Here is a 26,155-nt window from a genome sequence, read left to right on the forward strand (position 1 = left end):
AGAAAGGTCAGGGAAATTCTCACCCAGGAGGTGAATAACTTGGGGTGAGCATACCAGTATGAAAACTGCAGGCCAGTCAGAGAAAGATAAATACCATGTTATTTTACTTATATAGAATTTAATGAACAAAATAAACTAACAATAGAAATAAACTCGTAGATACAGAGAATAGACTGACAGCTGTCAGAGGGGAGAGAGATTGTGGGGCTGGGTGAAAAATAGAAGGGATTAAGCAAAACAAACAAACACACTCATAGACACAGACTATGGTATGGTGATTACCAGAGGGAAAGTGGGGTGGGGGAGGTAGAAGAGGGTAAAGGGGGAGATAAATGTTGTGATGGAAGGAGACTTGACTTTGGGTAGTGAACACACAAAATACAAGATACAGATGATGTGTTATAGAGGTGTACACCTGAAACCTATAAAATTTTATTAAGCAATGTCATCCCAATAAATTCAAAATAAATAAAAAAATAGGAAAAAGTCAAGCAAAATAATCCCCTGCACATTCAAAAGAATCATAAGAAATTTGCCTAGTAAAGAAGGTATCTCAGGAAACTGACAGAAGAGAATGCCTGAATTTTAAGTTCATAAAAGGAAGATTCTTCCATTGAGGTGGGGGTGGGTGGGGTGGGGTTGCGTGGTGGGGTGAAAATGGAGACAACTGTCATTGAACAACAATAAAAAAATGAAAAAAGAAAGATTGTCATGTTTTAGTATTTAGTGATTTTTTTCATATTTGCCTACTTCTATAAAAGGGACATGAGTTTGTGTGTCACTTCCACTTATGCATAGTTAACAATCATAGTGACTCAGTTATAACAATTACTGGCAATAGTGAAGTGGTCAGTTAGGGTTTCCATAAACTTAAACTGGCTACCCCTCCTTAAGCCTTCTGGCTAAACTGGAGTGGTGTAGCTTAGCTATCATCATTACTTGTGATACAAAATGATTTCATATAGCATTTGGATCACCACAGTATTTTTTGTGTGTTCACGTTTCTCTCAGTAGGTGATTGGGGAAAGTGAGTATCCTTTGCTCACATTTACAAGACTAGGAAGTTGAGGCAGACAAGATTTTGACATTGCTTGTGATCATAGAATCCTTTACCTCTTTTCAGTAGCCTTTAAAGGAGAATGACTGCTTGTGGTTTATGAGTTCTGACCATAAAACAATGATGCTGCTTCCATGAGCCTCGAAAATCAGTCTAGTCACTGCAATGTGTAGTGATGTAACTTTCTTGCTTTTCTTTTAAATTGTTCTTACTTTATTTAATGTTTATACATGGGATTTCCTAATAAAAATAACAACAAAAAGATCATAAAGTATTGATATTTGGTGGTAAAACTGTGCATAAAATACTACATTTTGTACCAGGCACAATAGCATGTACTAAAAAGATTAGTTGAAAGGAGCTTGAAAGGCAGTAGTTAGTGGTTGTGTTTTCCAGATGGCTAGAGGGACTGATTTATGAGGAATGAGTAAATAAATTGTGCATGGCATGGTTAAACACATCTGAGGTAGTATTATAGTAGTATGTAAATTAGAAGGAAAGTAAACATGGAAATCTGAAAGAAGGGGAGAGAGAGGAAAATAGAAAAAGGGTTTGAGGGATAGGAAGCAATTCAGAGCTGTTCTCATATTCCATATGTTCTCACTTGCCTGCCTCAGCAGCCTACACCTCATGGTCAAAATTCATTCATTGATTTATGCATTCACTCATTTAATATTTATGGAGCATCCAGATATGAACCCAACACTGTGTTGTTTTAGTAATGCCCTTTGAGTCCCTTCTGCTCCTCACCTCCTTGTCTTTCTACTGAGTGTGTCTTGCTTCCACTCTCTAACTGTTCAGTGAGGATACATTTCTGGCAGAGAGCAACAGAGGTACAGGTACAGCAGCATTAGAAAGTCTTTTCTACTCAACAAACACAGTCTGCATTTCGGAAGTCTGAGGCTCCTGGGGTGGGGATGGTGGCAGTTGGAGCTGGAGGAAGGAAAACAGGGGATAGGGTGGGAGATCTAGTTAGAAATCTAGGTGGGGTCCAGATTATCAGTGCCTTTGGACCTTATCTTGAAAACAAGGAGTCATCAACAATTTAAAAACAGAAAAATAATATAATTGGATTTGTGTTTTAGAGAATTTATAGCAGTGTGAAAGGTGGATTTGGGGGAAGAGTAGGTTGGAGACTGGAAGATCAGTTAAACCATTATTTTAAAAAGTCTAGGCAAAAGATCAAAAGGCCTGAATTAAGACAACAGGAATTGAGAAGAAGGACTGCATTCTGGAGAAATTTCAAGGGGGATTGATAGGATCAGTTAGATATGGGAAATAAACTAGAAGAGAGTCATGAGTGACTTCAAAGCCCAGGTGGAGTATGAGGGCAGGTCATGGTCCCCAGGCATGTGACAACATGCTTGGACCACTCCTGGGAGCCTCAGCAAAACCTTCCAGTGTCCCAGGGAAGGAAAAACAGTCTTTAAAAATGAAAACCATGCCGGTACATGAAACCACCAAGTAAGTTGTGAAACAGTTGTGTTTGTTTTGCCACATTGTCAGATGAGATTGGTCACATTCAGAGTTGTATGGCCATAGACTGTTCTGCCACATTATCAAAAAAAGATCATGGTATGTCTCCAGAGAGAAATGGAAAACATCCTGGGCTCCAGTTAGGCTCTCGTAAACTGTCTGACTCAAGCAATTGTGTGGATGGTGCAGGGAGAATAAGGAGAGGGAATTAAGAATCTGTCACCTTCATAATATACAAACTTCTGTAAACACCTAGCCTGGGAGAATGGCAACTGTAGCTGCTGCTTTTTTCCCCATTACACCAATAATATTTTATTGAATATATAATATATATATATATATATATATATATATATATGATAAATGCTATGGAAACAAAACAAATTAAAATATGTAATCCCACCTCAGATGAATCTTTCACTCTCCAAGCAAGGAGAAGTCATAAATGATATAATTTGCAGAAGAATATAAAAAGCAATGACTTATCTGCCGCTTTTTCATCTTTAGAAAAAAAAGTGCCCTGTATCAGAAGCTCTGTGGGCCATAAACCACATACCAGTTTTATATGCTGAACCCTTAAAATCAGGTCTGTGATAATTTCCACAAGCTTTAAAAGCTTCTTTTTGGTTACTTATTGGGAAAATATCTGGTCAGATTTTAGAATTTATGCCCTGTAATCTCTCTCTCATTTATTTGTTTATTTATATGAACAATATATTTATATATTGTTATTTGTTATGTATATTTATATATCATATGTTTTTGTCCTAACTGAAGTACACACATTATTCAAATTTACTTAGTTTTTTACCTAAAGTCCTGTCTGAGATACCACATTACATTTAGTCATCACATGTCCTCAGACTTCTCTTGGCTATGAAGGTTTACTAGACTTTCTTTGTTTTTGATGACTTTGACAATTAGAGGATTACTGGCTAGGGATTTTGTAGAATATCTCTCAATTGGGATTTGTCAGATGTTTCTTCCCATGGCTAGAGTGGGGTTATGGGTTTCCTGGAAGACTAGAGGTAAAGTGTCACTCTTACCACATCATATCAAGGCTATGTACTGTCGCTGTGACTTGTCACTGCTGCTGTTGACCTTGATTACATAACTGAGGTACTGTTTGTCAGTTTTTTCCACCGTAAAGTTATTCTTTTTTCATTCTTTCTATAATGTACTTTTTGGGAGGAAGTTACTGTACAGGCCACACTTCGAACTGGGGAGTTATGCTCCATCTCTTTGAGAGTGAAGTATCTTTAGAAATTAATTGTAATTTTTCTGCAGGAGGGATTTGTCTCTTTTTCTCATTTATTTATTCAATCACTTATATTTGTTTCATATTTTAGGTTATAATCTATTACTACTTTATTTATTTTCTTCAAATTTTTCCAGCTTTGGCCATTTGGAGCTCTTTCAAATGGCTGTTTCCCTTTGACATACCTCAGACTTATTTACTTTCCAGGCCAATGTTATACATTTCCTTCCCTGCTCCTAACATCACCCATTTCTCCAAGGAGCCCTCATTTCGTTTAGTGGAAAATGGTATTAGAAACCAAGATTTGAGCACTAGTTGTGCCCTTGTCTACCGGGGTGTTATTGCTTCTAGGCCCTCTCAACCTCTCAGTAAGGAAATATATGCCTGTATACTGATTAATGTATATGTACATGTCTATAAATAGATGTATTATCTACATATAGCCATCTGTATGTACATTAAGCTAATCCTGAGATCATGCTAATGTCTCTATTTCTAGTCCATTACCATGTGTATCATTCTACCCTCCTCCTCCTGCTTGTCTGTAACCTCCCATTCCAGGTAGTGAGAAACTTGGCTCCCAGTATCTACCACCCTTTAGTTATTTGTTCACTTCTAGTATATTGTGGTTTCAAGTTGTTAACCCATGGTTAAATACTCTGTATAAACTACAGTACAATGTTTATACACAATTCCTTTTTTCTTTAGTTTTACAGACTCCACTAATTTCTGGTTACCTGGGTCAGTACCTTTATCCTTTGCCTCCTTTAGTGATGCTGTTTCAGAAATTTGTAATATATTTAGATTCTTTTATCACATTCTGCATTCTATCCTGGGATTTTAAAAAATTACATACATTAAGGTTCACCCTTTGTGCTGCAAAGTTCTAAGTATTTTGACAAATGCATAGTGACATGTACCCATTATTACAGTATCATGAAAAATAGTTTATGCTAAAAATTCCCTGTACTTTACCTATTCAGTCATCTACCTTCTGAGCCCCTGGCAACCACTGAACTGCTTTCATCTCCATAAATTTGAATTTTCCAGAATGTCACATAAATGGAATCATACAATGTGTAAACTTTTCAGGATGACTTCTTTCACCTAGCAATGTGCACTTAAGGTTCTTCCCTGTCTTTGTGTGGATAAGTAGTTTATTTCTTTTTATTGCTGAATAGTATTTTGTTATCTGGATTTTTATATATTTATTCTATGTATTCACTTTTTGTCTATTAATTCACCTACCTACTGGCAGACATCTTCATTTCTTCCGACTTTTGGCAGTTATGATTAAAGCTGCTATAACCATCTGTGTGTGAGTTTCCATGTAGGTATGTTTTCAGATCACTTGGATAAATATATAGGCATGTGACTATAGGATTATATGATAAGACTATGTTTAGTTTTGTAAGAAATTGCCAAACTGGCCCTGGCTGGTGTGGCTCAGTGGATTGAGTGCCGGCCTGCAAACTAAGGGGTGACTGGTTCGACTCCCAGTCAGGTCACATATCTAGGTTGTGGGCTGGGTCCCCAGTTCGGGGTGTGCAAGAAGCAACCACACACTGATGTTTCTCTCCTTCTCCCTCCATTCTCCTTTCTCTAGGAATAAATGAACAGATTTTTTTTAAAAAAGGAATTGCTAAACCGTCTTTCAAAAGGGATTTTATATTCCTACCAGCAATGAATCAGAGTTCCTGTTACTCTACATCCTTGTGAGCAATTGATATTGTCAGTGTTTCGTATTTCAGCAATTCTAATAGGTGTGCAGTGGTAGTTCTTCATTTTGATTTGCATTTCTCTAATGATGTTGAACATTTTTTAATTTTATATTTGTCAAGTATATGTCTTCTTTGCTGAAGTTCAGATCTTTTGATTTTAGATTTTTCTTCTTTTCTAATATTTGTATTTAATGCTATAAATTTATAAGTACTGCTTTTGCTGCGTTCCATAAATTTTGACGTTATATCTTCATTTTCATTTACTGCAAAATATTTTAAATGTTTTCTTGTGATTTCTTTGACCCACGGGTTATTTGGAAGTGCGTTGTTTAATTTCCAGGTATTTGGGGGATTTTCCATCTATTTTTCCATTATTGACTTTTAGTTTAGTTCTATTGTGTTAGGATTTATGGTAAACTGGCTAGGAGTTGGGCTGTGTTTAATGTTTTATGTAACTGTCAGTGTCAGAGGGTTAAATTCCTGTAGTGTCAGTATTTTTCTCTACTGATTTGATTTTGAGCTTCCTGCAGTATAGCTCCTTGATAAAGATTCTGTGTCTTTTCTCCACAACCTCACCAGCTCTTGTTGTTTGTTGATTTGCTTATGATGGCCATTCTGACCAGTGTGAAGTGGTATCTCATTGTGGTTTTCATTTGCATCTTTCTGATGGCTAGTGATGCTGAGTATCCTTTCATATGTCTCTGGGCCCTCTGAATGTCCTCCTTGGAGAAGTGTCTGTTCAAGTCCTTTGCCCATGGGAATGCAGACTGCTATAGCCACCATGGAAAATAGTATGGAATATTCCTCAAAAAAACTAAAAAATGCAACTGCCTTTTGACCCAGCAATTCCAGTGCTGGGATTAAACCCTAAGAATCCCAAATCACCAATTCAAAAGAACCTATGCACCCAAAAACCTATGAGCAATTTACAATAGCCAAGTGCTAGAAACAGCCTAAGTGCCCATCAGTAAATGAGTGGATCAAAAAACTATGGCACATTTACACAATGGAATACTATGCAGTACAAAGAAAGAAGGGACTCCTACCCTTTGCAACAGCATGAATGGAACTGGAGAGCATTCTACTAAGTAAAGTAAGCCAGACGGTGAAAGACAAATACCATATGATCTAACCTATAAGTGGAACATAATCAACAAAAGAAACAAGCAAGCAAAATAGAACCAGAGACATGGAAATAAAGAACAAACTGGTAGTGATCAGAGGGGAGGGGGAAGGAGGAAAATGGGGGAAAGAAGGTGAAGGGTCAAGTCAAGGAACATGTATAAAGGACCCATGGGCAAAGACAACGGGGGCAGGGAGGATTGAATGTGGAAGGTGGGGGTGGGTAGGGCAGGGGAGAGTAATAGGGGGAAAATGGGGACAACTATAATTGAACAATAAAAAAATATTCTGTGTCTTGCAGCTCTTTCAGTTCGAAGTCACTGTTATATTAGAACTCTATTGATGTGGTGGTAAGGTTTGGGGAAGCAGGTGATTTTATAATCTTCTGATTACATTTCAGTGTCTGTTGGGCCTGTGTCTTATGGCTGTGACTGTCACAAGTTTTAGTCCAGTGGTTTATGTTTTTGTTCTTTCTATCTCCTACTCCTGTCCTGGACCTCAGCTTTCTCAACCTATTTCTTGGAAGCCCAGGACCTTGGTGACTCAGTTTTTTCCCTCTTAGGTGAGATAAGAAGGCTGAGAATAGAGGGTGCTGGAGTAGGAGGAATGCCCTTCCCCCAAATGGGATAAGGCTCAGCCAAAGAATTTTTCCCCTGGAGCATAGGGAGCTCTGGGATATTTCACAGTGATTACTTTACCTCCTCAGAGCCAGGAGTGAATCTTTCTTGAACCTTTACTGAGAACTTGGTGCAGTACCTGGAGGTAGAGCCCACAAAAGTGTAAGTCACAAAAGTTTCTCACTTCCATGCAAGTCTGCACTCAGCCTTCAGCAATTCGTCATAGTTGTCATTTAAGTGTCCCTATGAGATTATGGTTCCAGCATTTTCTACTCTAAGTAAGCAGATCTCAGTTGTGCCTCTTTGGAATAAGCCTGACTCTTCAGATTGGGCGGTTGCAGTTTCCTCTGCAACCTCAGCTCTCTGGTGGGCCTGAGATAAGTTGTAGATTTTCAGTTTGTCCAGTTCAGTTTGTTGTTGATGGGAGTAAAAATTTCTAAGCTCTTTATTTGCCAGAACTGAATCTGGAAGATCTCCATTTCTGTTTTAATTAGGGAAACCACTTTGGTCTCTTTTTTTAATCATAGGAACTTTTCCACACCAGTGATTTATTCCTTTTACTCTGTGCGGAATATCCTGTAGCTTGGTCTCTTCCTGAAAGACTAATGTATGTATATATATATATATATATATATATATATATATATAGCCCTTTGGCAGTACTATAAATCCTGAGTAGATTATTTTTAAATTCACCTTGTTCCAATTTATGGCATGGGCTAGAGGAAAGGGTTGCTGTAATATTTTAGGAGTGTGTGCTGGATGTTTTTGGGGTCTGTGGGTAGCAGGTACTCCAAGGATACTGTATCTATATTGGTGTAGTTCTAGTTAATAATAGGCCAGAAGCATTGTGTCCCAGGTTGTCCTGTACTTCATTGGTGACCTGAGTCTTACTTTTGTTTTTTAAAGATTGGGAGTACCATTTTATTATCTTGCCAAGAAAGTGTTTCAGATAACTATGCAATCAAAATACCATTTGGAATTCCTCAAAGCTAAGATCTTCTCAAAAGTCACTACCACAATGTATGAGTGACCAAAAAATCATTGCAAAAATGATCAAGTATGAGAGTTGGAAGGGACCTTAAAAATCATACATGCTGATACCCTCTCATTTTACAGATGAGGAACTTGAAACCCACAGAAATTAAGGCAGTTGCCTAAGGTGACACATATAGTGAGTTGTGCAACTACAGTTAAAATTTGTATCTTCTCACTGCTGGACAATAGGGCTGATCAGGAAAAGTTTCTTCCCATTGATTTTCATTGAAAAATTTAATAAGCCATCTTTCTCTTATTGCTTTCCTCTTGGAGCTTTCCAGAAACTGTCATCTACTCTGTTTCTAAGTACCCCAGTACTCTTCCTCTCAGAATGGAAGTCTGCCCTTTGCATTGTCCCATCTCTTCTCTTATAGCTGTGTTTTCATTATTTTTCCTTTTTAGAACCACTTATGTAACATAAATATGCCTCACTATAAAGTTTTAAACAATACCCATGTATGTAAAACATAACCCCTCTTACTCCCCTTTTGAGATAACCCCCCAAAATAATTCAATATGACCCTTTCAATTTTTTCTATCCAGTTGACACAGAGATACTTACTTTATTTTTTAAAACATATTCTACTTATTATTTTATAACTTGATATTTTTACAGAATATGTTTGTGTGATTTTTCTATTTCAGTACCCATCAGTCTGGTTCTTTCCTTGCATTATTCCCCTATCACTGTACTCTTTCATTGTTTCCAGGTTTTTGCTTCTACTAACAGTGTTATAATGAGTAACATACACATATTGGTGTGCATAGGCACAGCACACTATTCCCATGATTTTGATAAGAATCTCCTTATTAGTACTTCCTCTCTTGAAGTTTTTCCCCTGCTAAAACATGTGCTTAATCTCTTGTCAAATTTTTTTTGGGGGGCAAGATTAATAGAAAGAAACCAATACAGACTTGGTATGGAAGAACTGGAGAATTGCTGCTTCTAAAATAATAATTACAAGTAGTTACACAGGATTGTGCTAACCAAAGGGTTTCCCAACACTAGAATGTAATGTGAATTTTAGGGCAGTGTCTCTCTACCCATTGTTACATTCCCCAAATCTTTTTTTAGTCCCATAAACATGTAAATTTGATAAGGAAGGAATGAAGACCATGCAGTGGAGCAGAGGGCTATTTTCTTTACATGGACAACCTGTTTAGCAGCTTTGTCAAATGTAGCCCCTTTACTTCTAGTTCTCCATTGATTTTTGTGGGCTTCTAGTCCAGTGGGAGCTTGCAGATACCAAGCCATATTCCTCATGTGTGTTTTCCTAATTGTAATTCTGGCAGTTAGTACCTTGGTTCCATTGGTAATGAAGGTGGATTTGGTTGGGAACTTTCAGGTTAGAGTAGATACTGGGGGTAGGAGACGTAATAGTTACACCCCAAGCAAATGACTACAAGCCAGTGGGAGCAGAGCTGTATTCCAGTGGTAAACAAGGAACCAGAAGGTGTTATTAGAATGCAGACTCATGCTTGTCTCTAAAGCCTTTCCCCCATCCTTGTATACTTCATGAAACTCTGAAATTTTATCTCAATAGTATGTATCAGAGATTTGGTTGTACTTTCTATAGTTCTCTTACCCACATCTGTCATCACCCTTTTTATTGTCTAGCTCTCAACAGAGTTGGGGTAGAGCTTTTTTTCTGTGTTGTCTTTCCTGACTCTTATTAGACAACTTCAAGTTTTAACCTGCTGTGAGCAAGAACCACAGCAGTCAGTCCCTACATGAAATGAGTGCTTGAGGAAAACTCAAAACAACACAGGCACTGGCCAATCAGATTGGATGTAAGACCTAGGGCTGGTCAGTGTCCTGAACCCTACTGGTGTTCCAGCTGCTGCATAATGAGAAGATTCAAGGGACAGTTGGAGGGGAGGATAGTCCTCAGGAAAGAGTGGTTATTTATCTATAGCTATGGAGGTATTTCAAGATTTAACAACCAGTATGGCTGTAAGGATGTGTACCAATGGAATAGTTACCCTGGATAAGTGATCCATGGCCAAACTAAGGTAGTATTCTAAAGCATAACATGGTCCTGTGATACTACTATCCAGGGCTCAGATAGGAAGGCTACTCCACCAACATTTGCTTTTCTGCTTCTGGATTTGAATAAGTGGGGAAGCAGAATAGAAGCAAAATGGAGGCACACATTGATAGACACAAAGGTCCTAAAAATGTTGACTAAATATTGGGACTTCAGATCTCAAATATAGAGGTGAATGGAATATAAAAGGATTCATGACTTGTGAGGAGATTTAGAATGCATGAACCAATAAAGAAGGGAAGCTAAGCAGGTATGGAAGTGAGAAATGGCATACAATAGTGTTTGGTACTTGAATACTTGCTATAGAATGAAGGTAAAACTTAAATGACCTCAGGTTTAATATCTGCTAATGGGTGCTAGGTAAAGTGCTGAATTCTTTTGTAAATGTGGTTCCAGCCTTGCAAAAATACAATATATCCCTATAACAACTAAAATACATTTTTAAAAGACTGTTTAAAGTCCTGTGATACATACCAAGAGCCCTGCCCCATTTCTTTGAGTACTTATTTTCTTTTTTAGGCTGCTGCCAATAAGTGGACCCTCACATAGCTGTGATATTACTAAATGAGGGCTTCAGGGTTGGTGCATGAGGTTTCTCCTTTCTATCCTCTTTCTCCTTGTGTTTTTGTTAACTAGTTCATTTAATCAGTTACTGTTCAGCCCCCAGGTAAATTTCTAATGGCATATTGGTTAGGGATTAAAATAAACATTATTCTCAAATAACAATTTCTTTTTTTGTATTTTAGGGTGTTTTCTACTTTTAAGTATCATGTGATTTTTAGAAAAAAAATAGAAAGTAGTTTCCATAAGGGAAAAAAGAGCTAAATGCATTCATTTATATGCCTATGTATTCAAGCAGTATGTTTCTAAAGACCCCTTGTTAGGTTTTTAGACCTAAGACAACCCTACTGGGAAAGCTGTTTCAATATTTCCTTTGTTTTCCTGACTAGTTTTCTGTAGTTCCATACCACCACCCCTGACTCAAGGACTCAAGTAATGCAAATTAGTCTTTTGAAGATTTTTCTTCAATCAGTCAACTTTAGATCTAATTACACTTGAATCACTTTTCTGTTAGAGCATTGAATTATTTTATGTATTACTTAGGACATGCTATGCCTTCAAAACTTGAGTTAAATTTTACTTTTTTTCTTTCTTTCTTTTTTTTTTTTTTGTATAAAGACAAAAATCTAGGCTTACCTAAGTACTCAGATTTGACATTTAGGGTTGTTGTTTGATTTCCCTTTACCTTCCTTGGCAGAGTATTTACATACCAGAAGCTTAACTCTTAATACACCATTTCTTGAAAAGGCTTTTGCATTACATTACTTCCTTTGTACTTTAGTAGTTAGCTCTTGGCTCTGAATGGATAGGTAATTTCTGCTACCCTTCTTAACAACTAAGTCTTCTGAATTTACCCTTTCTTCTAAATAGGAAAATTCTAAAACAAACAAACAAACAAACAAACAAACAAACTGTATGTGGAATGACCCACAGCTAAAGCTATTTATCATCAAGTTAGATATGATACCTCAGTGAAAGAGTGCCAAGAACTTAATTCCTCTCATTGATGAAACCTAAAATAGTGGTAATATCATTGTCATCATCATCATCATTATATATTTGAAAATATTTTATTTTTTCTATTCTAAACATTATGATAGATACTTTTAAATCATTTTTTATTGTTTTTCTGTTACAGTTGTCCCAATTTTCCCCCTTTGCCCTCCACTGCCCATCCCACCTCCCCCTCCCAGAGTCGATTCCCATACTGTTGTCTATGTCCTTGGGTCTTTCATATATGTTCCTTGACTAGTCCCTTCCCCTTCTTTCCACCATTTCCTCTTCCCCACCCCTCTGGTCACTTTCAGTCTACTCCATGTTTCCATGCCTGTGGTTCTGTTTTCTTCATTAGTTTCTTTTGTTTATTAATTCCACTTATAGGTGAGATCATGTGGTATTTGTCTTTTGCCACCTGGCATATTTCATTTAGCATAATGCTCTCCAGTTCCATCCATGCTATTGTGGAGAGTAGGGGTTCCTTCTTTCTTTCTGCTGTATAGGATCCCATTGTGTAAATGCGCCATGGTTCTTTGATCTACTCATTTACTGATGGACATTTAGGCTGTTTCCAGCACTTGGCTATTACAAATAGCATTTCTATGAACATAGGGGAGCAGAAGTGCTTTTGAATTGGTGATCTGAGATTCTTAGGGTATATTCCCAGCAGCAGAATTGCTGGGTCAGAAGGCAGTTCCATTTTTAGTTTTCTGAGGAAATTCCATACTGTCACCAACAATGTACTAGGATTCCTTTTTCCAACATCCTCACCAGAGCTTGTTGTTTCTTGATTTATTAATAATGGCTATTGTGACAGGAGTGAGGTGATATCTCTTTGTGATTTTCATTTGCGTTTCTCTGATGGCTAGTGATGTTGACCATCTTTTCATATGTCTATGGACCCTTTGTATGTCCTCCTTGGAGAAGTGTCTATATTCAGATCTTCTGTCCATTTTTTAATTGGATTGTTTGTCTTCTTGGTGTTGAGTCATATGAGTTCTTTATATATTTAGAGATCAAACTATTGTCCAATGTATCATTAGCAAATAGGTTCTCCTATACGGTTGGTTCCCTTTTCACTTTGAAGATGGTTTATGTAGCCATGCAGAAGCTTTATAACTTGATGTAGTACCTTTTGTTTATTCTTCCCTTTATATCCCTTGCTCTAGGAGATGTGTTGGCAAAAGTATTGCTATGTGGGATATCTGAAATTTTCATGCTTATGTTTTGAGTTTATTCTGGTGTATGGTGGTCTAGTTTCATTTTTTGCATGTACCAGCCCAGTTCTCCCAACACCATTTATTGATGATAGACACTTTTAAATTCCTTGTCCACCATTGTGCCAAATGCTCATTAAGTGGTCTTCATATGCTGAAAATTTTAAAAGATTGCTGTAGGAGTCACTTACATTTTAGAAATCAGGAGATGATCTGATCAGATCTTTGTTTCAGAAAGATAATTCTGCTCAGTACCAAATACTGTCTATATTATTGTGTTTCTAGCATAAGGTATATTAATAATTGTTAATCATTTCTTTGTTTTATTTTCACCATAGTATCAATTGACCTACATTTGGCAGTGGCAGAGAAGTGAATAGGGGGGTAGAAAAGGGTAAAAGAAATATATCAGACTTTGAATACCAGTGCCTTATTTCTTAATCTGAATTGTAATTAAACCCCATTTTAGTATGAGGACTATATCATAGCTATAGTCCTCTAGTTTTGATAGGAAGTATATTTACATGGAATAAAAAAGTTCTTCCCCTAGAAACACTGATGTAGCATTTGAAGAACATCTGAACTTTCATCAAAAGTTGGTGACGTGATACTAGTTATGCAATCCAGTCACTGTATGCTGAAGAACATTTTTTAGGTGTGAAAACAAATAGTATCTTGAAGTATAAAATAATCTAATAAACTAATGTAAATCTTATTAGATAATGTAAGTGAATTCTGTAGTGGTCTTTAGATACTATAGATAGAATCCTATTTAATAAAAACTGACTTGGAAGAAGGATTGTGAGGTTGGGCATGTCATCCTCTTAAGAAAGATATATACAAGGTCTGTCAAAAAGGTATCCAGCTATATAATATGAAAAATAGAGACATCTGTTGAAGAATATACACCATACAAGAAACATTGTACATAGGACAATGACACCTCAGTCCCCTTCAAAGTAGGTACCTTGGGACCTCACACAGTTCTCCCAATTGCCATCAGCTGCCCCATCATATATTCCTAAATCTCATTGATGGTCTGAAATCTCTTCCCTTTCAAAGGGGATTTTAGTTTTGGGAAAAGCCAGAAGTCACAGGGCACCAAATCTGGGCTGTAAGAGGCCTGAGTCACCTGGGTGATTTGATGTTTCACCAAAAGTCTGTGCAGGAGACATGATGCATGAGTGGGTGCATTGTCATGATGTAGAGCTGCCTATCACCAGATGCCCATAGCTGTGGCCTTCTGAATCATCCAAATAGTTTTTTTCCACCAAGGAATGTTCAGGGTTAACACAAAATTTGATGCAGATTCATTGCCCTACTCACTCAGTCATTTTGAATATGATGGCCACACAATACACATGCTCACTCAATGGTGTCTACCACTACCACTGACTAGTACAGTGAAGTCATCTTTGTTCACGCATGTGCATTCTAGTCCACTCTCCTTGGCTGCCAGGTTACATTGATATTGCACAACCCATTCTCATTATATTAACAATGGTTGGACTTGTTCCACACAGACCTCATTATATTTATATATATATATATACACACATACTTTTCTAAAAGTGTAATTGCATAATACAGTCACACTTGGGCCACAAATAGTTTTGCTTTTTAAGCTTTGCAATTCATTGCCACAATGCCATCAGTTGCTACTTCATTTTAGTTCTTCTCAGCAATGCTGGATTAGTTCATTAAAAAACTGAGATATTATAATAATGATAGACTGGACTGAGACTATACAGGTTTCCTGAAGTTCCTTCCATTTCATAAGATTTTGTTGTATTAACATTTCAGGATGCATTGTACCTTAAGAATTGATGAGAGTAACTCCACATTTTAAAGCTCTACGTTTAGGTCTGATTACTGGAACACACTGACTGGATTAATGTTTAACAGTAGCTGTCTTGTGGATTCACTTAGGAAGTTGGGAGATGGCAATTTGATTCTTCTTTATTGGACTGGCCTTACTGCACAATTAATTAAGACCTACTTAAAAATAGCCTTCAGAAGAAGGCCGGGGAAGGGAATGCCTTTAAAACAATGCCACTGTAGTAATGAATTCGTTTTAATGCCTGGAATAGCTACTTTTATCCAGTTTGGATTAATGAAATCAGATATGATGTTGCTTTCTGGCTAGAGCACTAATACTAAGAAACAACTCATTTTCGTTAACTATATCCTAGGTTTTCAAAGTTATTAGGTACTTTTAAAGAACTGACCTTGTGTAGTCAGTTCATGTATGGTTCAGTTTTTTTATATTTTTCTCTAATTATGATGTTTACTTAGGCATAAAACATATGTATATAGTTTAAAAGATAATAATAATAATATCAACACTCAGGTAACTACCACTCAGATCTAGAAAAATTACAAGCATTCCAGAAGGTCCACCCTTACATGCACTCCATCCAGATTCCTGTTTTACTCTAGGTAGCCACTGTCTTTACTTTCATCATTTCCTTGCTTCTCTTTGTAATGTAGTCACTTACATTTGTATCCTATACAAAAATAATATAATTTAGGTTTGCCTGGTTTTGAACTTGTATGAATAGAATCATGCTACATGCTCTCTTGTGTCTGGGATCTTTCATTCAGTGTTACATTTGTGAGATTTTATCCATGCTATTGCTATGTAGTGAATTTTTTTAAAGCCTTTTTTTATTTGCCTTTCTGTTTTTTACTTAGGACCCCCCCTGTAACTAACTGCTTGTGTAGATTTCTACTTTGCTTTCTTGGATTTTCTGCTAAGTGAGGTCTGAAAACTAAAACTTGTTTGGACCCCAGTTTTCATTAAAAAACTTTACTGAGGTAAAATGGTTTATAACATTATAAAAGCTTCAGGTGTACAACATTATAATTGGATACCAGTATGTCCTACTGAGTTCTCACCACCAAAAGTCTAGTTTTCTTCTGTCACCATACATTTGACCCCCTTTACCCATTTTACCCTTCCAGACTCCCTTCCCCTCTGGTAACCAGCAATCTGTCCTCTGTATCTATGAATGTTTTTGTTTTGTTTATTCACTTATTTATTTTATATTCCACATGAGTGATATCATATGATTTTTGTCCTTCTTTGAGGGTAATACACTAAGTGAAATAAGTCACATAAAAATGGACCCCAGTTTTCTGAACTGACCTGACTGCCACTGGTTTGATGGCATTTGTTTTGATGAGACTACATCTTTAAGGCTTCTGTGCTTGGTTAAAAATCTTCCTTTCTCTAAGGCTGGTCCAAGGGTCTGGTCATGTGATTCCAACAGTGACATCACACTCTGACTGCAGGGGGAACACTGGTGGTTCTTTAGGTGGTGTTTGTTCCTGTGAAAGGCAGAGAACACAGCAAGTGCCCCTCTAAAGCAGTTCTTATCGGGGCTCCTTCTGTAAAAGCTTCTCAATCTAAATGACCAAATGCAGGCTTCCAGGGTTATTTCTTCCTTGAAGCAGAAAAAAAGAAAGCTGTAATTGAAGGTAAGCAGACTTGAGCCTGGCCAGGGACGGAAGCATGACCCCAGGGAGAAGGGAATCTGGAGAATCACAAGCAGTCTGTTGTTAAATTCTAATGACTGTCTGCTCTTTTAGAGCTGCCTGACAATTTGAATGTATAACAGGAGACTATTTACAAAGAAGGATGATGCATGCTTGTGTTGCCTAGTGATGGAGGAGGTTTCTTTCATTTATGTTAGAAAGCTGTTGCAGATCTTCATTTTGTCTTAATATCCTTTGAACTGGGGCAGTAGTTATTGCTTTTAAAAATCAGCTTCATAAAATCCTTTTTTAATTCCTCCTAACATAAATACTCTTAAGCCAGAGCAAATTTAATTGAAGTGTGAATCTGCTTTTAAAAAGTACATTTCTGATTGTTTGGTGTCCTGTGTTAATCATGTTAGCATTTGTCTTGAGAATTTAAACAGGCTTGTTTCTCACCCCTCTCCTTACATACTTATTCTCCTTCTGCCCTCATTTCCTAGCTGGCTATTTCCCTCCAAGCTCTCAAACAGCACACCAACACTGATCTTTATCAGTATGCCACTAACATGATAGGAAATGCTGGGCTGGTGATTCAGCAGCCAACCATTTTACAGCCAGGTAGGTTGGAAGATAAGGAAAGGACTTTGATTAGGAGTTTTAAGATTAACTTGTTCACCTCCTCCACTCCAACCCCTCCCCCAGCCCTACTCCTCAATATGATTTGGATTCTGCAGAGCTTTTCCTTTCAAATATGTATGTTGCTTATGAAATGTATGCTGCATTAGGTATTCAGAAGACTCAAATTTGTAAACCACATACAGCTTGTGTGTTAATTCAAACTGACATTATCAGAGTGCTGAAGTTGTCTGTTAGAAGTTTAGAGTGAAGATGGGGATACAGATAGGGGGAGTGGGGGTCAGTTCAAGCCCACTTTCATCTTCTTTGTAGAGAGATTGATCACCAAACAGTCTGCATAAAGCTTTGTACCTGTCAAAGTTGATGCTGCAAATGTTAGTTCTGGCTGTCTGGGTTCAATCATGGCATTACTCTGCATTTTTACTCAGTGTGTATTTGCATAAATACCTGAATACTGTTTTACGTTTTGTGTTTAATGGCTAAATATTGTCCCATTAGAGGATTGTGGAAATATTTTGAACAAGTTGGTTAAGCCATACTAAGTAACCTTGTATAAGTACAACTTCTGAGTTTGAATAGTTCTCCCCCATCACCACTATTCATCAAAGAAAGTTTGGTTTAGCTGGTATTTATTGAGACTTGTTCAGGTGCTAGATGTTGGAGAAGACAATGATGAGTCAGATCTAGGGATGCCTTCAAAGAGCTTCTAGTCTAGAAAGGAACATGAAGCATTTGATTAAGTAATTGTAATAGAAGTACCAAAGGTAAAGCAGATGAAGGGCTGTGATTGTTGGGCAAATGGATATGTTTCTTCCAGTTGAAGGATCAAGGAGGGACATCATCATGGAGCCATATTCTGCTCTTTAAATCTCCACTGATAAATCCTAGACTCTTCTGAAATACTTAGTAAATGTTTCTGCAAATTATTACATCAGGGATCAAAGTCTTCTACCTATTGAAGGGAAATATGTACATTCCAGGCAGCTTAACTCTTGAAGAGGCTGACATGCTTTTTTTGGAGTCCCCATTCAGGCAAAAGCTACTTTCTAAGGTTGAATTTTTGCCCTCATAAATGTAAAACGCTTTCTACTGTGATATGTCTACAAAGGCCTTTGACCCTTTTGTCTCCATTCCATAACAGAAACTGAAATAGCTAACCTGCTCCAAGCTCCTGTCTTTTGCTTCATAAATCCTTTCCCAGTGCACTTCAACTCCTGTCAATTCTCTCTTTGTATTGTTACTCTCATCTGTCCCCTTCCATTTACACTGCCTTAACATACTTATTTTGTGCCTAAACCACAGAAACCTCTGAATGTGATGGCTGTTCTCACCAGGTGATTGATTGCATTGCCTTGTCAGCATGCCCTAACTGTACTCAACTGGTAGTTTAAGGGCTCACCTTTTGGTGTACTGAAAAGAGATATTAAACATTACCTGTGTCATCTGGCTGTCATGGCTCAGTAGTTTGAGTGCTGCACTGTGAAGCAAAGGGTCGCCAGTTTGATTCCCAGTCAGGCGCGTGCCTGAGTTGCAGGCCAGGTCCCCAGTAGGGGGCACATGAGAGGCAACCAAACATTGATGTTTCTCTCCCTCTTTTTCTCCCTCCCTTTCTCTCTCTTTCCCCCTCTCTCTAAAAATAAAATAAATAAAATCTTTTTAAAAAATGACCTGTGTCTGAAGTACTAATGTCTGTTTCCTGTTCAATACAGAGGAAAGGTCATACAATGGTGGAGGAATAGGTTCTTCAAATAGGATGATGGACTTCTTGGAGGAGCCAATCCCTGGTGTGGGGACCTATGATGATTTCAATACAATTGATTGGGTGAGAGAGAAGTCTCGAGACCGGGATAGGCACCGAGAGGTAAGGTAAAAGGTGGCACATGAGTAACTGTTAGGAAACACCAGAGGAAGATGTTGAAGATATATATTTTTTATTTGTATTCTTTCTTTTAGCCCTGGATGTGGCTAAATCTGGTTTTTATTGGCAATGTAGAGTTTTATTTTAAATTTATTTTTAAGGTATCATTATATGATTTTGAAAAGAATTTATATTTAATGATGACTTACCTTCCTACAGTAAGTAGTTGAAAAGGATCCTTGCAGCTCTGAAATGCATATCAATACCTATGCAGACAGGTGAAACAAACTTGGTGTGAGTGACCAAAATAAATTTCAAAGATCCTCTTTCCCCATTTTCATCTCCGTTTTAGGGTTTTCCTTTGAAACAGGATTTTTAGAACTAAGAAAATAAATGGGCTCCTTTTAAAGGAATAAAAGAAAGAAATCTCAGAGCCCAACTATTTGCTGAAGCACACAAGATAAACTTTTTGTTATTATAGCTATTTTACAAGTACAACACCAAAGTAAATTTATGTATTTGGCTCAAACAGAACCACAAGACCAATTAAATTCAAATTAATTGATTTGATTTTGATTTTACATGATAGGTAATAGATAGTACTTATGGCTGTGGCACATGTTCTTGTAAGTATTATGAGAGCATTTTCCCACTTTTTAAAGTACTGTGAAAACTTTTCAGAGCAGTCCATCAAGATCATTTGCCTTGAACTTGTTGCTGTGTATAATTTAAATGAGGGAATCCTAATTTCTAGTTTGTGTCTAGAACACATGGTGAGCTTATTAGAAAGGCAGGGACCCACCACAGGGACCTTGATTCAGTAAGTGATTCTCTGGGGAGATATTTCAACCAATGGTAGGTATTATTATTTTTTCTTTCTTACTATTTCTGCTTTGACTCTAGATTTAAAATTCGATTTTTAAGTTGACTTCATTCTGTCCTGAGTTCATGATTTCCTTCTCTTAAGAGCCAAATCAATCTCACTTTTCATTCTTAAGCCTTTCCCAGCTCCTGATTGATTTTCTCATGACCTCCTAAACTCAGGAGTCAGATTGTCTCAGGTATAGGTTTTGAGAAATTCCTTTGTAATCCTTGGATTTGTGATAATCCCATTGAGTTTTCTTATTCTAACTTAAAAAGATGATCTCTATAAAACATTCTATGTTTTTTCAAAGGTTTCTAATATTTAGGAACACATATGTATTCTATTTATTGTATCAATGCATCAAGCAGGCTTTAAAATTTGGAATTTTAAGGCATTTGAATTTCTGTTCTTTGTAATTCAGAGTTCAGTTTGTCATCAGGTGCATATTCCACTTTATTCACACTGCAAAAGTCGCCTGTGATATGACAAAGGCATATTTCCCATTATATTAAAAGGGTTATATCTGAGACAAATTATAACAATTAATGATAATTCAAAATCAATTAAAATGTGTTTATCAAATATTCAAAGGGGACTTTTCAGCACTAACTGTTCATCTTCAGAATGGAAACAGAGGGGGAAATGTCACTTCATTTACTTTTCACTATTGTACTGGAAACTTGAAGTTATAAGTCAAAATGCAATTAATTTTAAAGGACTTTAAAATTTGTTATAATTTATTATAATTAGTTGTGATGTTGATAGATAAAGATGGAGTGGCTAACTCACAGTTGCAAAGATAAGAAATAGAGGTCCAGAGAAGGCGGGTAGTACCAATGACAAAGTTGTCTGTATGCTTGCTTTTGAAATGTGGGCACTGAAGGGATAAATTGAGGTTAGGACCTAAAAGGTAGAACTTTCTGCAACTCTTGATAGTCTCAGATATTCCCAGCAGGTTTTTTAAAATAAAGAGATGCATTCCTAATATAATTTAGTATCTATGATCAATTTAGAGTAAGGAGTTTGTGGGATCAAGTCTTGAAATTTGCCTGACCTGAAGCATAGCCCTGAATGGATAGTATACCTCAACTTGTACTTTCCACCAGTCAATTAAGTTTATGTCCATTTATTCTTTGAAAAACAATCAAATATTTGCTGTGAGTGAAGATACCATCCTTGAGATATCTGATGTCTAGGGCAGAAAGAGACTACGTTAATAAGCAAAACAGAGTGGTACTTAAGAAATCAGCAGCTGAATGGGGAAGGCCTGAATAAGATACTTGCAGGCATTGTGATATTATAGATGAAGGTGGGACCAGTAGTCAAGGTTCAATAAATCTCAAAGTTCTTGGTTATGTTTGGTCAGCCAAAGATTGTTTGAGAAGTAACTCCATATTGGTCTCTATTTCCAATGAGTAGATTTGTCTTTGTGTTTCTTTACTCTACTGCATATTTGGAGGTGAAAAAGCAATGGTGTGTGTAAAAGTATCAATGTTTTTTCATTTTTTCTTAGATTACCAATAAAAGCAAAGAATCAACATGGGCCTTAATTCACAGTGTGAGTGATGCCTTTTCTGGCTGGTTGTTGATGCTACTTATTGGGCTTTTATCAGGTATGGTAAACTCTGTTAGTTTTCTAAACAAATCTCCTAAAATTGTGGTATGGTCCTCCCCTAAGTCATGACCTGAGTTGAATGCTATGCTTTATGATTTTCCTACATGAAATAAATTGCTGATGAATCTTTTGGATGTACATGCCCCCATCATAAAGGGATAACTAATACATGCATTTAACCTCCTTCCTTAAATAAATGAGGTTAAATGAGGAAATGCATTTAAATGTATATGTATGCCATAAAATGATATATTTATTTTAAGATGCTGTTAGCACTGCCTTTTGGTGCTTTCAGTTTTTTCCAAAACACATACTACATGGGCTTTAGTAGAGAAGAGGACTTCCTGAGACTTTTTTTGTAGCTATTTCTTAAATATATATTCTCCCAATTGAGGATAAAGAAAAGCACATAAGATATGGCTCATACCCAGAAGGATTTTACCATCTCATTCTCTCATGGTGGCTGAGAAGTGGGATGCTACCACCTTTTCCTATCTTCCCCACCAACCTCCTAACACACTGCAAATAATACGCAATCTAACTCAGAATATTACACTTGGTATGCAAATACAGCTTTAAAGCAAATTCCCAAGCAGGCTTCCCCTACCATGGAAGAATCAGAAAGCCAAGAATATACCCTGGCTGGCGTGGCTCAGTGGATTGAGCATGGGCTGCGAACCAAAGTGTCACAGGTTCGATTCCCAGTCAGGGTACATGCCTGGGTTGCAGGCCATGACCCCCAGCAATCGCACATTGATGTCTCTCTCTCTCTCCCTTCCCTCTCTAAAAATAAATAAATAAATAAATAAATAAATAAATAAATCTTTTAAAAAACTTGCTAAATTAAAAAAAAAAAAAGAAAAGAAAGCCAAGAATACCTGGTAGAGATGCTAAAAGTTGTAGCCTTATGGCATTAAAGGATAGGTGTAGGAAGATCTGGAATATTGAGTTAAAACAGAAGTTAAATGGAAAACCTTAATGGAAGTGGATGAGATGAAATGGCAATTAACAGCACAGGCTGTAGTTTGTAGCTGCCTATGTTTGAATCCAAGCCCTGCCACTTGTTAGTTTTGTGACTTTGGAAAGTTTCTCAACCCTTGGAAGCTTCAGTTCACTGATCTATAAAATGGGGATAATGAGTACCTGTATTACACACTTGTGAAAATTAAATGAGATAGAGCTCACATAGCACTCAGCACAGTACCCAGTTGTTAACCATGCTTCTGTTATTGTTAGAGATAATGCATGAGCTGTGGAGTATAAGATGATTGCTGCAGTGAGGAATGGCTCATCCATAGCTGGCTTTTCAAAGATGATCTTGGGCAGGGGTCAGCAAATGTTTTCTCTAAAGGGCCAGATAGTAAATATTTTAGGATTTGTGGGCCAAATGGTTTCTGTAGCACAAAAACAGCCATAGACAATAGGTAAACAAATGAGTGGGCCTGTGACCAAGAAAAACTTTGTTTACAAACACAGAAGCAGAGTTGACCCTTGAGCCATAGTTTGCCAACACATGGTCTAGGGTGTTAATGTTACCCCTTCCGCCAGTTTAGAGTTGGCTAATAATAGACTGTGTGGTCTGTAGTTCCCAATATTGCAGAGATGCTGAAGAGAAGGAAGAAGGATGAGAAAAGGTCATATAGTTTAGCAGTTAGGAAGATACCAATGACCTTGGTTATAAAGGTTATATATAGTTTAGCAGTTAGGAAGATACCAATGACCTTGAAAAAATCATCTCAGGTGAATATTAGGGGTCATAGTTCAAGGGGAAGCAAGCAGTGTGGAAGTTTTGGAGGTATTTGGTGTTCATTGGAAATAGAGAAGGAATAAAAACTTGAAGTGGTAACAAGGATGAGGAAAAACATTTCGTTTTTTAGAGGAGGAGAAACCTGATGAAATTTGTAACTAGGGAAGAAGGAGCCTATTGGGAAAAGAATGGGTAGAAATAAAAGGAAAGGTAGCATTGAGGGTAACTGTGTTAGATAGGATAAGGCATGCATACATGAAATAATTAGATAGCAAGCCAAACTGTATATCATCATATTAATTTTCTGAACCCAGGCAATAAGTGCAATAAGAGTTAGAAGAAAGAGAATGGGGGGGGCGGCGCTGAAATCGTCAAGAGTAGGTATCAAACTGTGTTAGATTTGACTTAGTTTATTTAAGTATGTAAATAACCTGTGTTAACACTTTTAGCACCTACCAAAACATACACATGACATGGCCTCCAGCCTGTTGGAGTACAAGCATAATATCCTCAAATTTTTAATGTATTTCTTGTCACTAGGTGGTCAGTGAATATTTTTTCCCTCATACACACAGGGCATTTTGTTTTTAAGCATTAGAGAGCTACAACAGAAGCAGTGTTTCTGAATGCAGAAAGTCTATGGATTCAGGGGCTGTGAATTTTATATCTTTCTTGTTTCCCTAAACCACTATTCTAGACCATTTAATCTCTTTATGCTAGAACTTTTTCATCTGGATGACAGAAATGATGAGAAGGCCAAAATCAAAAGTACTATAACTATCTTAACCCTATCAGTCTATTAGCCGTACTGCCTGAATCCCCATTCACTATTCACTTTCTCATAATTTTCTTTGATGAATGTTATGTATATAATATTGTTTTTTCCTCTCACTAAGAAAAGTTCAGAATGTTCATGTCCTAGGCTCAGGAGGCTTCAACATGTCTACAGCTTCATATAACCTTCTATGTATATCACAGTGTGTGCTTTTTTTTTTTTATAAATTCAGTTCCCTTAGCCTAGAATACCTTCCTGCCATTGCTCAAATTGCCTTGTGCATGAAATAAAATCACTATGAAGACTGAGCCCTTCACCTTATAGTCTTTATCAGTTCCCCTCCCCAAGCCATCTCAAATAAGACATCATATAATATTCTTCAATATGGTAAATGTCAGTTTTCTCAATCTTATGTATATAGTGAGGATAAAATAATCTTTAATAAACTTGACTGTCACTGTGTCTGGTGTGGCTCAGTGGTTGAATGCTGGACTGCAAACCAAAGGGTCACTGGTTCGATTCCCAGTTAGGGCACATGCTTGGGTTGTGGACCAGGTCCCCAGTTGGGGTATGTGCAAGAGGCAACCACACATTGTTGTTTCCCTCTCTCTCTCTTTCTCCTTCCTTTGCCCTCTCTAAAAAATAAATAAATAAAATCTTTAAAGAAGATAAACTTGACTGTCTTTATGGATCAGTATTCATCGACTCCAAGCCAGAGGAGAATCTATGTAAATCAGCTAAAGGTCAAATCCATTTGCTCCTTGCTCCCATCCAACCACTTTGCTCTCCTTTAAGTTTCTTCTATATAGAAATTCTACAAACATAGTGTTTAATGCAGACAATGTTTTGTTTTCTTTTACCCTCTTGAGCAGGCATTTAACAATAGGTGAAATCTATTAGAGATAGTAGGTGCAAATCAAGCAGACAGGCAATCAAAAAGAGGTTCCAAGTGGAATGGGAAAAAATACATCCTTGTCCATTATTTTTATCCCTTTTTCCTCATTTTCTCTAACAATTTTGCCCCATCCTTCCCTCCTCTCAAATCAGGTTCCTTAGCTGGCTTGATAGACATCTCTGCTCATTGGATGACAGACTTAAAAGAAGGTATATGCACAGAGGGATTGTGGTTTAACCATGAACACTGCTGCTGGGACTCCAAGTATGTCACTTTTGAAGACAAAGACAAATGTCCAAAGTGGAGTAGCTGGTCCCAGCTTCTCATCAGCACAGATGAGGTAACGCGTAGTGAAGATTTTGGAACTACTAACTTTTATTCTTTCATTTCCTTAATTTCTTATACTCTACTCATGCCAATTGTGGAGTCTCCCCCCACCCCCATTTTCCTTTTCATAAAAAGGGGAACCAGTGCCAGCTGCCTTTTTCTGTGGTTTAAGTGTAGCCCTATTTCTCTCTCTTCTGGCACATGGGGTCATTTGATGCTTACACAATGACTTAACATTTTTTCTTTTTTTAAACAAGCTTAGTGTTTCTTTTTAGTTTTAGTACATGGTGTGACTGAATGTATCTTTCTCTAATAATCGCAGTAGAAATGTTAGAACCATCTGACAGGTAAGCTACAATTTCTAACAAGGGATGGATTGGGTTAAAAATATGTTTATAGTATAGGTTCCAAAAGTAATTTTTCCCTGAGCATTACACTAGAATATTAAAAAAATATAATACATTCAATATCAAAACAACAGAAACCCAGGAATAAAATTGTCCCAGTCCCATTTTGAGATTAAATATATTTTCATTTGTCCTGTCTTCTAGCTTATATTTTTTGATGCAGACTTAAGTTTGTTTTGCAGTTCCTTACCTTTCTATTATCACTTGGTTGTATGTTAGATCTTTCCTATTAAAAACAAAAATACAAAGTAAAATAAAACAAAGCAACTCTCAATTCCCAATTCCAGTCTGAGTTGTACTAACTAAAACAGGTACTATCTCAGCTCACTACTCATCCACTTTGTTGGTAAAGTGAGGGGGACAAGACTAGGATATATATTTGTACTTTTAAAATTTATTTTTATACCTAGTTTGGTCCACATTTGAAATGGCATGCATA

General features: G+C 37.1%; 1 protein-coding gene across 4 annotated transcripts in view; it reads left to right on the forward strand.

The window, feature by feature from the left end:
* Window positions 1–26,155, forward strand: part of CLCN5 (chloride voltage-gated channel 5) — a 210,669-nt gene that overhangs the window by 157,366 nt on the left and 27,148 nt on the right. For 2 of the 4 annotated variants that reach the window (XM_036016675.1, XM_028522174.2), the window contains 3 exons: window positions 18,937–19,088; window positions 21,464–21,563; window positions 25,135–25,322. In XM_036016675.1, coding sequence (XP_035872568.1) covers window positions 18,937–19,088; window positions 21,464–21,563; window positions 25,135–25,322 — 440 coding nt within the window. Of the gene's footprint in view, window positions 1–16,220; window positions 16,592–17,091; window positions 17,210–18,936; window positions 19,089–21,463; window positions 21,564–25,134; window positions 25,323–26,155 lie in introns of those variants that run through there. The other 2 variants (XM_036016676.1, XM_036016677.1) reach the window with 2 other exon arrangements.

Source organism: Phyllostomus discolor, chromosome X (assembly GCF_004126475.2).
Source record: "Phyllostomus discolor isolate MPI-MPIP mPhyDis1 chromosome X, mPhyDis1.pri.v3, whole genome shotgun sequence".
Taxonomy (NCBI): Eukaryota; Metazoa; Chordata; class Mammalia; order Chiroptera; family Phyllostomidae; genus Phyllostomus; species Phyllostomus discolor.